This window comes from Scyliorhinus canicula, chromosome 14 (assembly GCF_902713615.1).
Source record: "Scyliorhinus canicula chromosome 14, sScyCan1.1, whole genome shotgun sequence".
NCBI lineage: Eukaryota > Metazoa > Chordata > Chondrichthyes > Carcharhiniformes > Scyliorhinidae > Scyliorhinus > Scyliorhinus canicula.
In genome coordinates, this window is record NC_052159.1 from 75809247 (window position 1) to 75825059 (window position 15813).

At 46.3% G+C, this 15813-nt stretch overlaps 1 protein-coding gene across 2 annotated transcripts in view; it reads right to left on the bottom strand.

The window, feature by feature from the left end:
• Positions 1-15813, bottom strand: part of eif5b (eukaryotic translation initiation factor 5B) — a 141330-nt gene that overhangs the window by 20450 nt on the left and 105067 nt on the right. For both annotated transcript variants that reach the window (XM_038818175.1, XM_038818174.1), the window contains exons 21-23: positions 1261-1425; positions 416-554; positions 92-253 (exon numbers count right to left, since the gene is read on the bottom strand). In XM_038818175.1, coding sequence (XP_038674103.1) covers positions 92-253; positions 416-554; positions 1261-1425 — 466 coding nt within the window. The remainder of the gene's footprint in view (positions 1-91; positions 254-415; positions 555-1260; positions 1426-15813) is intronic.

Below are 15813 nucleotides of genomic sequence, written 5' to 3' on the forward strand. Positions count from 1 at the left end.
GGCAATCTTCCTGAATTGCAACTTTAAATGGATTTCGTAAAAAGAAAGGAAAATAAGCTCACTGCGATTCTTTTACGGAACAATATCATACCTTACTGACAATGAAGTCTGTAGCTTCAAAGTGCCTTCCATACATTTTTGGTGATTCTCCAGGTATGGGTTCTATTTTAATACAGACCTCTTGGCCTTTCCGGGCAAAATCAACTTGTTTATGATTCACTTCAATACTAGTAACAATTCCAATATCTACAAACTGGAAAAGGGCAAATAATAATTAGTTTCCATGAGCAGTCTACTGATTGGAAACAGAAGAGAATTATTTTACATGTAAAAATTTCAATGTTAAATATGAAAAAGCATTTTTTCCCATTATCAGTACAAAATGTAAGAAAATGAGATACTTATGTAAACTTACATTTTTTGAAGGAACACACACTGGAGTGCCTTGTTTCAGAAGGCCAGCTTCAATAGTAACTCCCATTACAATAGGATCCCGGGAATTGAAAATGAACTGAGGGATAATTCGCAGCTTTGAAGGAAAAACGGCTACATGCCTATCAAGGGAAGAAAAAATTAGATATTTAGCTGAGAGATGAGAGAACCAGGATGTTAGATCTTAAAAAATCATTTCTCATATGGAAAATTCTTCTCTGAAAGCCTTCAGACAATTAACTTGGTTTATCACTTCTGCAGTTAGCAACTTGCTCTCCTTTATGACAAAACAAAAAAGCAAAATACTACAAATGCTGGAAATCTAAAATAAAAACAGAAGATGTCGTAAATATTCAGCAGGTCTGGCAGCATCTGTTGGTAGAGAAACAGAGTTAACGTTTCAGGTCTGTGACCTTTCATCAGAACATATGTTTGTTTAACTTTGTTTTTCTCTCCATTCCACAGATGCTGTCAGACTGAGTATTTCCAGCATTTTCTAGTAGTATTCCCTTCTGAAGACTTGCCTGCTCTTGTTTTATTTCAATCAAGTTTATATCTGGAGGACCAATAGTTTCATTATAATGTAATTATGTTTCAATAATTTATGATCGCACTTATAGAAGACATTAGCACCTTGGTTAAAGAACATGTACAATATTTTGTGATTATTGTTTTCTTTTCCAGTCATGCAACAACATCCCTTTTTTTGAAACAAGGAAGCTCTTGTCATGATAGAAGCTACCATTAAAAGGCAGTTAACAAGCATCCGTGCAATTTTGAGAGAGAGAAAAAGCAATGTCTAAAGGTTAATTCATGTCTTGAACTTACTTAAATTCTTCCTGCTTTTGTTTTTTATAATCTTGTCTGTATTTCGTGAAAGCATCAAATAAATGGTAGATAATTTCTGCACTGAAGATCCTGACCCCAAGGGTGTCAGCAAGTTCCTGGGAATCTCGTTCAATCTTCACATCAAAAGCAAGAATAACTGAATACCTACAAGTTGGATACAAAACAGTTAATGTAGGCCACTTCATTATCAAATATCAGCAGATACTGTTGCAGCATAAAAACATAGTAATTTTACTGCTGAAGGAACCCATATCTTAGACTCTGCTCGACCACTTTTGTGAGCCATGGCTGCTCAATTTCTTACCTTCTCCCACTATCTTTCTGCACCCTTTATAAAACCTCAATTGGTTAGACTTATTCAACCTTCCGAGAAGCATGCCTCATCATTTTAACTGTGTAGGGACAAAAATGTTCCCGGTGTGCTTTTAACCAACATTGTTTTCATTCTATTTTTATGACCCCATATTTTGAATCCTTCCAGTACAATGAAGAATTTTTTCTGGAAACCTAATTAATTTCCTTCAATATTTAAAAACTTAAATGTAATCTTAAAGGAATATGACTCAGACGGGGTTGCGGAGAGGGGGGCTTGGCCCTCCCGAGCTTTATTAACTATTACTGGGCGGCCAACATATCAATCGTCAGGAAGTGAGTAGTGGGGGAGGGGTCGGTTTGCGAACGACTGGAAGCGGCTGAAAGCGTACGAGTTTGGAGGCTCTACTAATGGCGCCTCTGCCGTTCTTGCCGGCTCGGTCCTCTACAAGCCCTGTGGTGGGGGCAGCCCTAAGGGTGTGGGGGCAATGGAGGCAGCACATGGGACTGGAGTCAGTGTGGTTACCGTTCTGTGGCAACCACCGTATCTCCGAAACCCTCCCCTCTCCAACCCCTGTTTTTGACATCACCTTATCCTGTCGTTCCCTCAGGGGGAGGCGAGGAATGCTTGGAACATGCCTCCGAACAAAGTCCAAAACCTGAAGGTACCCAAACCCATTCACAACCGGCAGCTCGAACTCCTCCTCTAGCTCCTCCAAGGTCGGAAAGTCCTCCTGGACGAATAGGTCCCCAAATCTCTCAATCCCTGCCCGCTGCCATCTCTTAAAGCCCCCATCCAGCCACCCAGGGGCAAACCTGAGAGGGGAGTGTTTCGGAGATATACAAGGAGTTGATGGAGTGGGAAGGGGCCCCTATCAGGTGAAGAGGAAGTGGGAAGAGGAGCTGGAAGGAGAGTTGGAAATGGAACTGTGGGAAAAAGCCTTGAAGAGAGTCAATTCATCCTCGTCATGTGCCAGACTTAGCTTGATTCAGTTCAAGGTGATCCACAGGGCCCACATGACGGTAGCCCGAATGAGCAAGTTCTTTGAGGAGGTGGAGGACAGATGTGGGCGGTGTGGGGGTAACCAGGCAAACAATGTACATATGTTTTGGACATGTAGGATATTGAGGGGATTCTGGCAGGGATTTGCGGACGTTAGTTTAGAAGTCCTGGAACGAAGGGTAACTCCGAGTCCAGGACTGACAATATTTAGGGTACTGGAAGATCCGATGATTTTGCTGGGATGGAGGGACTCAGAGCCCCCGAAGTCAGGAGTGTGGGTCAGCGATGTGGCAGGGTTTCTCAGTCTGGAAAAAATCTAGTTCGCTTTGAGAGGATCAATTCAGGTGTTCGCCCGGAGATGGCAGCCATTCATCGATTTCTTCAATAAAAATTGAACGTCAGCATTAAGTGGGGGGGGGGGGGGGGGAAACGGAAAAAAGGAGGCATGGCAGTGTTAGATAAGGACAGGGAACTTAGTATACGGGTAATTAGGGGATAGGGTGGGGGTAGTAGGGGTCGCTGTTTACTGTTTTTTCCGTGTTTTGCATGTGTTGGCCCGCGCGATTGTTTAAGAAATGTTAATGTGTTAGACTGTGAAAATTACAAATGCTTCAATAAAATATTTTCTTAAAAAAAAGGAATATGACTCAGTTTCTTAGCCAAGTCAAATTCTTTCAGTAAAGATAAAATCACGATGAACTATCAGTGGATTTCCTTCAAGTCTACACGGTGGCCAAAATTAAACTCAATACTTCCAAATGAAGTCACATCAACTGTCCGCATAGTTGCCATTGTAGCTCCTTGTATTTATGTGTTTGTGTGTGTGTAATTTGTTGGGAGATTAATAGGTCAAATTCTAATATAGCTATATTTGCTGCAAATGTTAATTCTTTATCATCAGATTGTTAAACTGGTCTGTTATGCAAATGTCTGTTAGAAATGTAAGTTTCAATGCTTTACAATAAAATGAAAAGTATAGGGACATAGAGCTGGTGAAAGATTCAAAAACAGACTTTTTGTTTAGGGGCTGCATCAACCTCCATAAGTTGAGCAGTTGCAAGATGGTTAACAAATTCATGCTGCTATCCATTCAAGAAATAGCAGGTAGGGTGGCCAACTCCTCAGAGAACACTGTTGACATATATGGTCAATTATCAAATAAAGTTTTGGCTTGTGCAACAGTCCCCAGTTAAATTAATGGATTGACAACTAAATCTAAATAAAGCCTCGCATGGTCAGGGAGGTCTTCTTCATAAATCTGAATAAAGGGTTGATGTTACATGTTTATAACATATAAATCTGCAATGGAGAAAAATATCTATAGACGAACATTGCAAAAGGATTCGCAGAATTCAACAATGCCGGATCAATTATTCCCCTTGATTTTAGGAAATTAGGAATTAAAAGGTATAATAATAACTGAAAGCCTATAAATGTCATTTAACCCTATTATCTTGAGAAATTACTTGGAAATGTATAGGAAAGAAAATCCATTCCTCAACATTTTCCCCAAAGACTGTGCAGACACATGGGATGCAAATTGAAGAATGGCCAAAGCATACACAGACAAAGATTAGCTCATGCAGATAAATTCCAGGACAAATCATAACCTGGGAAGGCATGACATGGGACACAAGATAAATGGTTGAATTATAGGACAGTCCCAGAAAATCCAGGACAGCAGGTAACCCCGGACACTGACATCTACCTGACAAGGTGGAAAATTCCCACGTTAGGTCCTATCCACAAAATGCAGGACAAATCTACCCAGCCAATTAACATCCCATCAATCTACTTTTGATCACCACATCACAAAGTGATGGAAGGCGTCGCTGACAATACTATTAAGTAATTTGTGGCAGTTGAAGATGGGTAGAAAGAAGGAAGCTCTCACAGTTCTGATAGAAGCAGTTGGTTTAGACGGCTAGAGAATGAACATCTCTCTCACCGTTGCTGGATAAAAAGCCATTCTGTGGAGTAATGGTTAAGAAATAATTGCAAAGATCTGAAGAGCAGCTAGTTAAGGAAACTAGAGACATGAGGATAAGTTTTCAAGATGTTGGAGGTTAAAGGTATTAGAAAAAGGTACTGTTCAGTTTAAAAAAAAAACACCAGATACACCAGAAAGATATCTGAAGTGATTTTCAGGTTTGGGAGATTTTTCTGCAGCCTGTGAAACTCGAGATGAAATAACTGTAAATCGGTGGCTGGATCCTGCAGTTTGTGTAAAAGAAGTCAAGACAAAGAAAACTTAAAAAGGAGTGGTGCAACATTCTGGACTGGATTCGCAGTTAAAAGTGTAGCAGAAGCTTTATTTTAAAATGTCATTTAGTCTGGATTTCGGATTACAAACTGCTACGGTAAAGCATACTTATGAGAAGATTTTAGCGTGTATTTTTGGGAGTGGAGTTGAAAACTCTCACATGACAATCATCTCGGGAATTTGGAGGAGACATCCACAAACACTAACTTGGGTTCTGAGCGGGGTGTGTGTATTTGACCACAGTCATCTGTGTGGTTAAAGGGACTTTGTGTGTTAATGAGACCATTGAGGTTTAAGATTAATTTTGTAATCCTGTTTATCTTGAAATGTGTGTGTATTTGTAAAGCTAAGGGGGAGCAAAAGAGCATTGCATAATAATCCAACTTTTCATGTTTAATACATTTTTTTCCTCTTATTTGTTAAAACTAATTAGTGGTCCTACGACTGTCCCTCCATGTTTTATATTAAAAAAAGTTAAAGTTGCAGGTTTGGAATCTCCGTTCTGCCGCGCTACATTTCTCTTTCCCGGCGGGATGATCCGTTACGCCAGCTGGTCAATGGAGTTTCCCATTGTGGGATAGCCCCACGCCGTTAGGGACCCCAGATGCCGGCAAAACGGAGCATCTCGCCAGCGGAGAACCCAGCCTGCGGTCTTTAGGGCCAGGGTTCCATTCAGGAATCTTCTTGTCCAGTTATATCAATTGGAATCATATCAGTCCCATCTGGGCTCTTCTGCTCTTCACCTTATTGCAGCCTCGGACCAAACATGAACAAAAAAAAAAAAAAGTTGAACTCCAGAGATGAGGTGAGAGCAACTGTCCTGGACATCAGGCAGCATTTGATTGTGTGAGTTTCCTCCCGATGCTCCAGTTTCATCCTACCCTCCAAAGATGTACAGGTAAGGTGGATTGGCCATGCTAATTTGCCTCTTAGTGTCCAAAAGGTTAGGTGCGGTTATGGGGATAGGGTAGGGGTGTGGGTTGGTGCAGACTCGATGGGCCAAATGTAGGGATTCTAAGATTGGGTGTGACATCAAGGAGGCCTAGCAAATGCAGAGAATAGCGGTGCACATATATTTTTCTAAACTGGTGGCGGTTTATAGGAGAGTTTCCCAGATCGATGTCAGCACCCCTGCTTTTTGTTATAGGAGGATCATGTAGAACTTAAACAGGATCGACAGGTTGGTGAAATAGGTACACAAATGGCAGCTGAAATTTAATGCAGAGAACTGTGAGTCAATTCAGTTGGTACAAATAATGCAGATAGACAACACAAAATAAAGGATACAATTCTAAAGGGAGTGCAGAAGCAGAGGGACCTGGGTCTACATGCACAAATCATTGAAGATGGCTGGACAGATTGAGAGAGTGGCTAATAAAGCATATAGCATCCTGGACTTTGCAGGGGCATTGAGTATAAAACAAGGAGGTTATGTTAAACTTGTATAACACATTAGTTTGTCCTCAGATGGAGCTTTCTGCCCAGTTCTGCGTACCAAACCTTAGAAAAGATATGAAGGCATTAGAGACGGTGCAGAAAAGATTCACAAGAATGGTTCCAGGGATGAGGAACTTCAATTATGCAGATTATGCTCGTTCTCCTTCGAGAAGAAAAATCAGAGATTTAATAAAAGGTGTTCAGCCTCACGAGGGATCTGCACAAAGTAGACATGGAGAAACTGTTCCCAGTGTGGAAGGATTGAGAACCAGAGGGCACAGAATTAAGTTGATTAGCAAAAGAAGCAATGGTAACATGAGGAAAAACTCCTTATTTAATGCAGCAAGTAGTCAAGAACTTGGAATGCACTGCCTGCAAGTGTGGTAAAGGCAGATTTTATCAAGGCATTCAAAAAGGAAAATGTGCAGGACTACAGGGAAAAGATAGGGAAGTAGCAGGAGATGAATTGCCCCTGCACATGCATGGCCAGCACAGCACAGACATGATGGGCTGAACAGCCTCATTCTGTGCTCTAACCATTCTCAGAATCTATGAAAATTGCAGTTAATGGGAATCAGGACTAAAATTCTCCAATGATTGGAATCATTCCTTGGACAAAGGAAGATGATTGTAGTTGTTGCAGGTCACTCATCTGAGCCCCATGATAACACTCAGGGTAGTTTCCTAGGTCCAAACATCTTCATCTACTTCATCAATGATTTTCCCTCAAACAATGTCAGAAGTGGGGATACTTGCTGGTGATTGTACCGTGTTCAGCACCATTTGCAACTCCTCAGGTACTGAAGCAGTTAGTGTCCATATGCAACAAAACCTTTACAGCACTCAGATTTAGAAGCTGCAATGGCCATCTAAACGAGAAAGAACCTAACCATCTCCCATCAACATTCAATGGCATTACCATCCGTGAATATCCTACAATCAACATCTGGGGATTACCACTGACCAGAAACTTAACTGGGCCAGCTATATAAATACTGTGGCTGTAAAAGCAAAGCAGAGGCTGGGAATTCTCCAGTGTGTAACTCGCCTCCTGACTCCCTAAAGCCTGTTCAGCATCTATAAAGCATAAGTCAGGAGTGTGATATAATATTCTCCACTTGCCTGGATGAATGTGGCTGTAATGACAATAAAGGTCAAGACCATCCAGGATAAAGCACCTCACTTCAATCGCACTCCATACACCACCCTAAAAGTTCATTTGCTCCAGCGGTGACATACAGTGGCAGCAGTGTGCACCATATAAAAGATGCGCTACAGTAACTTACCAAATCTCTTTTGACTACACCTTCCAAACCCGGTGGTGTCTACCACCTAGAAGGACAAGGGCAGCAGATGCATGGGAACATGACCATCTGCAAGTCCATTCTTAACCTCATACCATCTTAACTTGGAACTTTATCGCCGGACTTTCATTGTCGCTACGCCAAAATCCTGGAACTTTTTTCCCCAACACCACTGTGGGAGTATCTACACCAGACTGGCAATTCAAGCAGCTGCCTCATTACCACCTCCTCAAAGACAATTAGGGATGGGCAATAAATGACGGTCAGCAATTCCCTCATTCCAAAATAAAATTGGTAGCAAAGAGGAACAGACAGATTATCAATGAAAATGAAAGCAGAAATCAGAAGAGACAGAAGAGAGTGGAGATCAAATAAAGACTCATGGCTTCCATTAGCTGTTCTCCTACTTCAATTGATTTTGCTTCATCTAATGAAGGTCAGCTGAACATTTCTTTTCAATGTCTGTTATAACACCAATGGAGGTCCCGAGATCAGGACCATACGATTTCCCATGACATCCCCGGAATATGAACTTACCCTTTAAGGCAGGCAAGACTTCCCTTTTAAGGGGGTGGGGTTTCCACTTTACAAGGAGGGCCCCAGCTGTATAAAACCCAGCCCAGCTGCAGGTCGGGGGAGTGGTGGAGTATTGTAACTGTATTAGAATAAACCTTGTTCTTTAATTTCTACCATCGTCTATGCATTCAGCTTATCGTGGATTCAACAACGTCAATCTGCTCTTTGTGCATCCCTTTTTTTTTTAAAGTTGGATTTTCACATTTTGTTAACTCATAGATTACACTTTACAGAACTGTGCGGAAATGAATAAAAACCCAGTAATAAATAGAAAGGAGGTAAAACGACAGGCATAAGTCAGTACAGATATTTACATACAATTGCTTTCTTTCCATCCTGCTGTGGCCGTTACCCCTCTTTGGTCGACTTACCTTTGTTACAATTCCTAGTTTGGCCCATGCACCTATTTACAGATGTCTATCTACAGTTTTGGACCCTTGTCCCTCTAGCTTTCCTTCCGTGTCCTTCCACCCCCCACACCCTATTGGTTGCTGGCTACGAACAGATCTTGCGACAAGTTAGTGAACGGCTTCCACGTCCTGTGGAAACCCTCTTTCGACACTTGGGTGGCAAATTTTTTCTCCAGTTTAAGAACTTCCACCAGGTCGGGCAGCCTGTCTGCAGCCTTGGGTGGTGCTGTCGATTGCGACCAGAGCAGGATTCTCCAGTGGGCAATCAGGGAGTCAAAGGCTAGGGTATCGGTGCTCCTCCCCATGAAGAGTTCTGGCGGGTCTGAGAACCCGAAGACCGCCACTTTTGGGAAAGGCTCCACCCTCACTCCCACAACCCTGGACATTGCCTCAAAAAAGGTTCTCCAATACCGGGAAGATGGGGCAGGCCCAGAACATGTGGGCGTGGTTAGCCAGGCCTCCCAGGCACCTTCGGAAAGAACCTACTCATTTGGGTTCTGGTTAAATGCGCTCTGTGCACCTCCTTTAGCTGCATTAGCCTAAGCCTTGCACATGTTGGGGTGAAGTTTGCCTTGTGCAGTTTCGACCCAGAGTTCTACCCCTATTTCTATGCCTAGTTCCTCCTCCCATTTTTCCCTCGTCTTGTCCAGGGGAAGAGTACTTCCTTCAACAGTCACCTGTACAGGTTCCCACAGTTTCCCTTCCCGAAGTCGCCAGTGTCCAGCAGTTCTTGAACTAACAAATGTCCTGGTATCTAGGGGCACATCGTTGCTTTCTTATGGAAAAGATTTTTGACCTGTTTGTGTTTTAGCTCGTTTCCTTTTGCAAATGGAACCTCTCCACGAGTTCCCCCAGGGTTTCTACTCTGTCCTCCATGTACATACCCTAACCACTAGTGTCCCCTCATCCTGTCTCCATCTTTTGAAGATGGCATCCGTTAATGCAGGAACAAACCTGTTGTTGCTGTAGCTGGGAGTGATGGTGGATATTTCAGTTAGGCTGAAGTGTTTTCTCATTTGGTACAGCATCCGGGTCATGCGAGAGCAGTTGTGACTAGGGCTCAGAGGGAATTCCCTATGCAGGAATTCGCCTCCATCATCAACAATCCTGCTCTGAGTTTCTTCACCCATCCCCTCACTCTGCTGTGGCCACCAAGTGGTAGAACTGTAGGTTTGGGAGGGCCAGACCTCCCCTGTTTCTTTGTGTGCGAACCCAAACCATTCCAGTACCTCTATGTGGTACTTGCACTCAACTCTGCTGAATGCATTTTCTGAGTCCGCGGAGATGATCACTTCCTGTGTCCTCTCCCCGGACGGGGTCATTGTCACTTTCAGCAAGCGGCTGAATGTTCGCTTTCAGCTGCCTGCCCTTGACAAAGCCCGACTGGACTTCTGGTGGCATCCATTGAGTGTAAGGTTGCACATTTGGCAGCTCCCCTCTTGGTGGTCTTTTTGTGGCTTTTAAGCTGGATTTCCACAGGAATTTTTCAAAAATAAAGGTTTAAAAGCGAGAAGAGAAGGAGGTGACCTCTAGTTTATGGAGCTGCGCCCAGGGAAAAATCTAAAAAGGAGGAACCAAACGTTGGTTGGAAGTGGGGACCAGAGTTCGAAGGAGACAATGGTAGGGACGCAGGGTCTGACCTCGCCAGCTCAATGGTTGACGGATCATTTGGTGAACTTCTTTTTTTTTAATAAACAATTTTATTGAGGTAGTTTTTGGCTTTATAAACATACATCATCAGAAAGAAAGCAAAAAAGGCAAAAATGTGCAAACATCCACGTACTTTCAATACTTCCATCGTAACATATTGCACAAGCCCGCTCCCCTCCCACCGGTACTACCCGCCATATTTTCCCACCTACTCTACTCTACCCCCCCCCCCCCCCTCCCCCCCACCCGCCTGCTGACGCTCACTCTCCCGCAAATAAGTCAATAAATGGTTGCCACCTCCGGGTGAACCCCTGCACAGATCCCCTCAAGGCGAACTTAATTTTTTCCATCCCCAGGAAACTCGACATGTCCGCAAGCCACCACTCAGTCTTCGGGGGCTTTGAGTCCCTCCACGCCAATAATATTCGTCGCCGGGCTATCAGGGAAGCAAAGGCCAACACATCGGCCTCTTTCTCCCCCTGGACGCCCGGGTCTTCCGAAACCCCAAAAATTGCCACCCCTGGACTCATCACCACCCTTGTTTTTAGCACCTGGGACATGACCCCCGCAAATCCCTCCCAGTACCCCCTCAGCTTAGGGCATGCCCAAAACATGTGAACATGGTTCGCTGGTCCTCCCGCGCACCTAGCGCATTTGTCCTCGATCCCGAAAAATTTGCTCATCCGAGCCACCGTCATATGGGCCCGGTGAACGACCTTAAATTGGATCAGCCCAAGCCTAGCATTTGGTGAACTTCTTGACTGAGAAGTTCACTCAGCATCGCAAGGAGTCTGCGGGGTCCTGGCCCGGGTGGTGGACTTGATTAGGGCAGTGGTCGACCGTGTGGAGGAGAGTTTGACGACCCAAAGACTGGCGATCCAGAAGCTGGAGGAGCTGGCGGCGGAACGGGAGGAGCTGTCCACCACAGGACTACAGGGCTAACAGAAACAACTGCTGGAGAAAGTGGAGGACCTGGAGAACCGTTCTCAGAGACAGAATATCCAGATCGTTGGTCTGCCAGAGGGGAAGGAAGGATCGGATGCCGATGCGTATGTGGGGAAGATGCTGGAGAAACTGATAGTGGAGGGTGCATTCCCCAAGCCGGGCCCAAAGGGTGCTTATGTGTAAGCCCCAGGGGCGTGAGCCCCCGAGGGCGATGGCGGTATGACTGCATCGGTTCCTAGATAAGGAACGGATCAAGAGATGGGCCAGGTAGACGAAATGGCACAAGTGGGAAGATGCATATGGGAAGGGCTGCATGTATAATTCCTTTTTCTTTTCTCGGTCTGTTCCATCTGGCTCTGCTTGAAGGTGTTAGACTAGATAAGATTTTGTTAAGTGAGATGGGGTGCGCCTTTGTGCTTGGACTTTGGGAGGGATTGTTTGTTTGTTTTTTATGCTTTTTGCCATTATTCTGGCAATTTATACTAAGAGTGGGAGGGGGGGGGGACCAGCAGGTGATAGGATGCTAGGGGGTGGGAGCTGCCATGCTAGCTGGGAGGGCTAGTTCATGGAAGCAAATTGGGGGGTAAGCTGAAGATTAACATGGGGGGGGGGGTAAACTGCTGACGAGGAGGGATGTTTAGGGTGTTGGAGGAGGAGAGTGGATGATGGTAGCTGCCGGGGGGCGGGCCAAGTGAGGCGTGGGGCATGGGCATGGGCTGGCCGAGGAAAGGTCATGGCTAATCGACAGGGGAGGGGGGTAGGGTGTCCCCCGAACCAGGCTGGCCACGTGGAACGTTCGTGGATTGAATGGGCCGGTAAAAAGAGCCCGTGTGTTCGCACACTTGGGGCAGCTGAAGGCGGACGTGGCCATGTTACAAGAAACGCACTTGAAACTGGGAGACCAAGTTAGACTGAAGAAGGGGTGGGTCGAACAGGTGTTTCAATCGGGATTGGACTTTAAAACAAGGGGGATGGCAATTCTGGTTAATAAAAAGGTGGCATTCGAGGTGGGAAAGATAGAGGCAGACCCGGGGGATAGATTTATTATGGTCAGTGGGAAGCTGGAGGGAATGGCTGTGGTGTTGGTGAATATATAGGCCCCAAACTGGGATGATATCGCATTTGTCAGAAGGGTGCTGGGGAAGATTCTGGACCTCAATTTCGCACTGGCTGATTATTGGGGGGGGGGGGGGGGGGGGGGGGGGTATTTTAACACGGTTCTGGATCCGAGACTAGACCGGTCGAGTTCCAGATCGGGAAAAGGATCAGCAATGGTGAAAGAGCTGCGGGGGTTCATGGAGCGCATGGGATGGGGTGGATCCGTGGAGATTCAGGAGGCCAAGGAGCAAGGAGTATTCATTCTACTTCCATGTGCACAAGGTGTATTCCAGGTTAGACGTTTTCGTACTTGACAAAACGCTGTTAGCAGGGGTGGAGAGCACTGAAAAGTCAGCAATCGTGGTGTCGGATCACACCCCACACTGGATAGACCTACGAGTGAGCACAGGAAAGACCCAGTGTCCGCAGTGGAGGTTGAATGTAGGGCCCTTAGCGGAGAATGAGATATGTGAGCGGGTGAGGGAGGCCATCTGAGGGTACATAAAGAGCAACAACATGGGTAAGACCATGGCAGGGGTAGTTTGGGAAGCATTGAAGGCTGTTACTCGAATTCTATAGTCGACTTTATAAATCGGAACCCCCGGGGTGGAGGGTATGAAGCGATCTTTGGGGGGCTGTAGTTCCCGAAGGTAGATGAGGAGCTGGTGGAAGGCCTGGGGTGCCCGATTGTGCTCAGGGAGGTGATAAGACGGATTGGGGGCGATGCAATCGGGTAAGGCCCTGGGACCTGGCAAAGATCTTGGCCACACACATCGAGGACTGGGTCCTGGAGGTAATCTGGGAGGACTAGACGGGATTTGTGAAGGGCAGGCACCTGATGTCCAACATTAGACGGCTCTTAAATGTTATAATGATGCCAGCGGAGGGGCGTGAGGTTGAGGTGGTGGTAGCTATGGATGCAGAAAAGGCTTTTGACCAGGTGGAGTGGAAATACCTATGGGATATTCTAAGCAGGTGGCGAATGGAAGAACCAACCAGGTCCGGTCAGAATATTTTAGTCTTTGTAGGGGAACAAGACAGGTGTGCCCGCTCTCCCCACTACTTTTGCCCTGGCCATAGAGCCCTTAGGTCGTTGAATGTCTGGGAGGGGATAGTGAGGGGGGGGGGGGGGGGGGGGGGGGGGGGGGTGGAGCATAGGGTCTCGCTCTACGCATACGATTTACTTCTTTATATTACAGACCCATTGAGGTGGGATGGCCGGAATCATGGAGACATTGGAAGAATTTAGGCGGTTTTGAGGCTACAAAATATGGGAAAGAGCAAGGTGCTTGCGATTCAGGCACGGGGGCAGGAAAGAAGACTGAGGGAGTTACCTTTTAAAGTGGTAGGGAAGAGCTTCAGGTATCTGGGGATTAAGGTGGCTAAGGATTGGGGGCAGCTCCACAAGTTAAATTTGGGTAAAGCGGTCGATCAGATGAAAAGGAATTTCCGCAGGTGCGACATGCTCCCGCTGACACTGGCGGGGAGGGTACAGACGGTGAAGGTGACAGTCCCCCCAGAGGCTGCTGTTCTTTTTTCAATATCTCCCAATTTTTGTCCTGGAGGCATTTTTTAGGAAAATGAATGCGGTAATCTTGGGTTTTGTGGGCAGGTAAAACCCCGAGGGTGAAGAAGGCCTTCCTGGAAGGGGGGCTTGGCCCTCCCAAGTTTTATTAATTATTACTGGGCGGCCAACATATCGATGGTCAGGAAGTGGGTAGTGGGGGTGGGGTCGGTTTGGGAGCGAGTAGAGGCGGCATCCTGTAAGGGTACGAGTTTGGAGGCTTTATTAACAGCGCCCCTGCCGTTCTTGCCGCTCGGTACTCCATAAGCCCAAGGTGGTGGCAGCCCTGAGGGTGTTGGGGCAATGGAGACAGCACATGGGATTGGAGGGGGCATCAGTGTGGTCACCGATCTGTGACAATCACCATTTTGTTGCGGGGGGGGGGGGGGGGGGGCTGGATTGGGGCTTTAGGAGGTGGCAGCAGGCAGGGATTGAGAGATTTGGGGATCTATTCATTGAGGATGGTTTTCAGAGCCTGGAGGCATTAGAGAAGGAGTTGGTGGGGGGAAGAGGGAGAACGGGTTCCGGTACCTGCAGGTACGGGATTTTGTCCGGAGGCAGGTTGCAAACTTTCCTCGCCTCTCCCTAAGGGGACTACAGGATAAGGTAATGTCAAAAAACAGGGGTTGGGGAGGGGAGGTCTCAGAGATATACAAGGAATTGATGGAGTGGGAAGGGATCCTAATCGGGGAAATGAAGAGGAAGTGGGAGGGGAGTTGGGAGTCAGACTATGGGAAAAGGCCTTGAGGAAAGTCAATTCATCCTCGTTGTGTGCCAGGCTCAGTCTGATCCAGTTCAAGGTGGTCCATAGGGCTCATGACTGTGGCCCGGATGAGTAGGTTTTTTGAGGAAGTGGAGGATTGGTGCAGACGCTGTGGGGCAAGCCCGGCGAATCATACACATATATTTTGTGCGTGTCCGAAGTTGATTGGATTCTGGCAGGGATTTGTGGACATCATGTCAGAGGTCCTGGAAGGGAGGGCGAGTCCAGAATTGGCAATATTTGGGATATCGGAAGATCCGGGGGCCCAGTGGGAGAGGGAGGCCTTCTCCTCCCTGGTGGCCCGGAGATGTATTTTGCTGGGATGGAGGGACTCGGAGCCTCCAAAGTCAGGAGTGTGGGTCAGCGACATGGCAGGGCTTCTCAGGCTGGAAAAGATTAAATTTGCCTCGAGAAGTTCAATTCAAAGGTTTGCCTGGAGTTGGCAGCCGTTCATCAACTTCTTCAAGGAAAATTGAACGTCAGCAAGTGGGGGAGGAGGGCTCCTATGGTAGTGTAAGACAAGGAAAGGGAACTTTGTATACGGGTAATTAGGAAATAGGGCGGAGGTAGTTATTTTTATGTTTATGTGTATGCCGGCCCGCTTGGTTGTTTAAGAAATGTAAAAGTGTTAAAACTGTGAAAATTACAAATGCTTCAATAAAATATTTTCTTAAAAAAAGACAACACCAGTCTTGTCTTCCGCGACTACCTCTGGCATACAGCTGCCCAGCCGCTTTGCCAGGACCTTTGCCCGGATCTTTGCGTCTACGATGAGCAGCGAGTTGGGTAAGTAGGACCCGCATTCAGTCAGGTCTTTGTCCTTTTTGGATATCTGCAATATGGAGGCTTGTGTCTTTCGGTGGCAGGGTGCCCCTAACTAGCGAGTCTGCTAACATCTGCTGCAGGTGCAGGCACAAATAGAAGCCTGCCGAGAATCCATCTGACTCCAGCACCTTTCCTGCCTGCATGGAGTTGATACTCTCCATGACCTCTCCCAGTTCTAATGGCACTTCCAGGACCGGTCTCTTCTCTTCCCCCACAAATGGCAGTCTATCAAGGAACTGTTTCATCCCAGTTTTCCCTTCAGAGGGCTCAGAGGTGTAGAACCTCCGGTAAAAGGTTGCAAAGGTCTCTGAGCCTTTCTGGTGTGGCAACTAGCCTGCCGCTGCTTTCTCTAACCTACGCTATTTCCCTCGTGTCCGCCTGC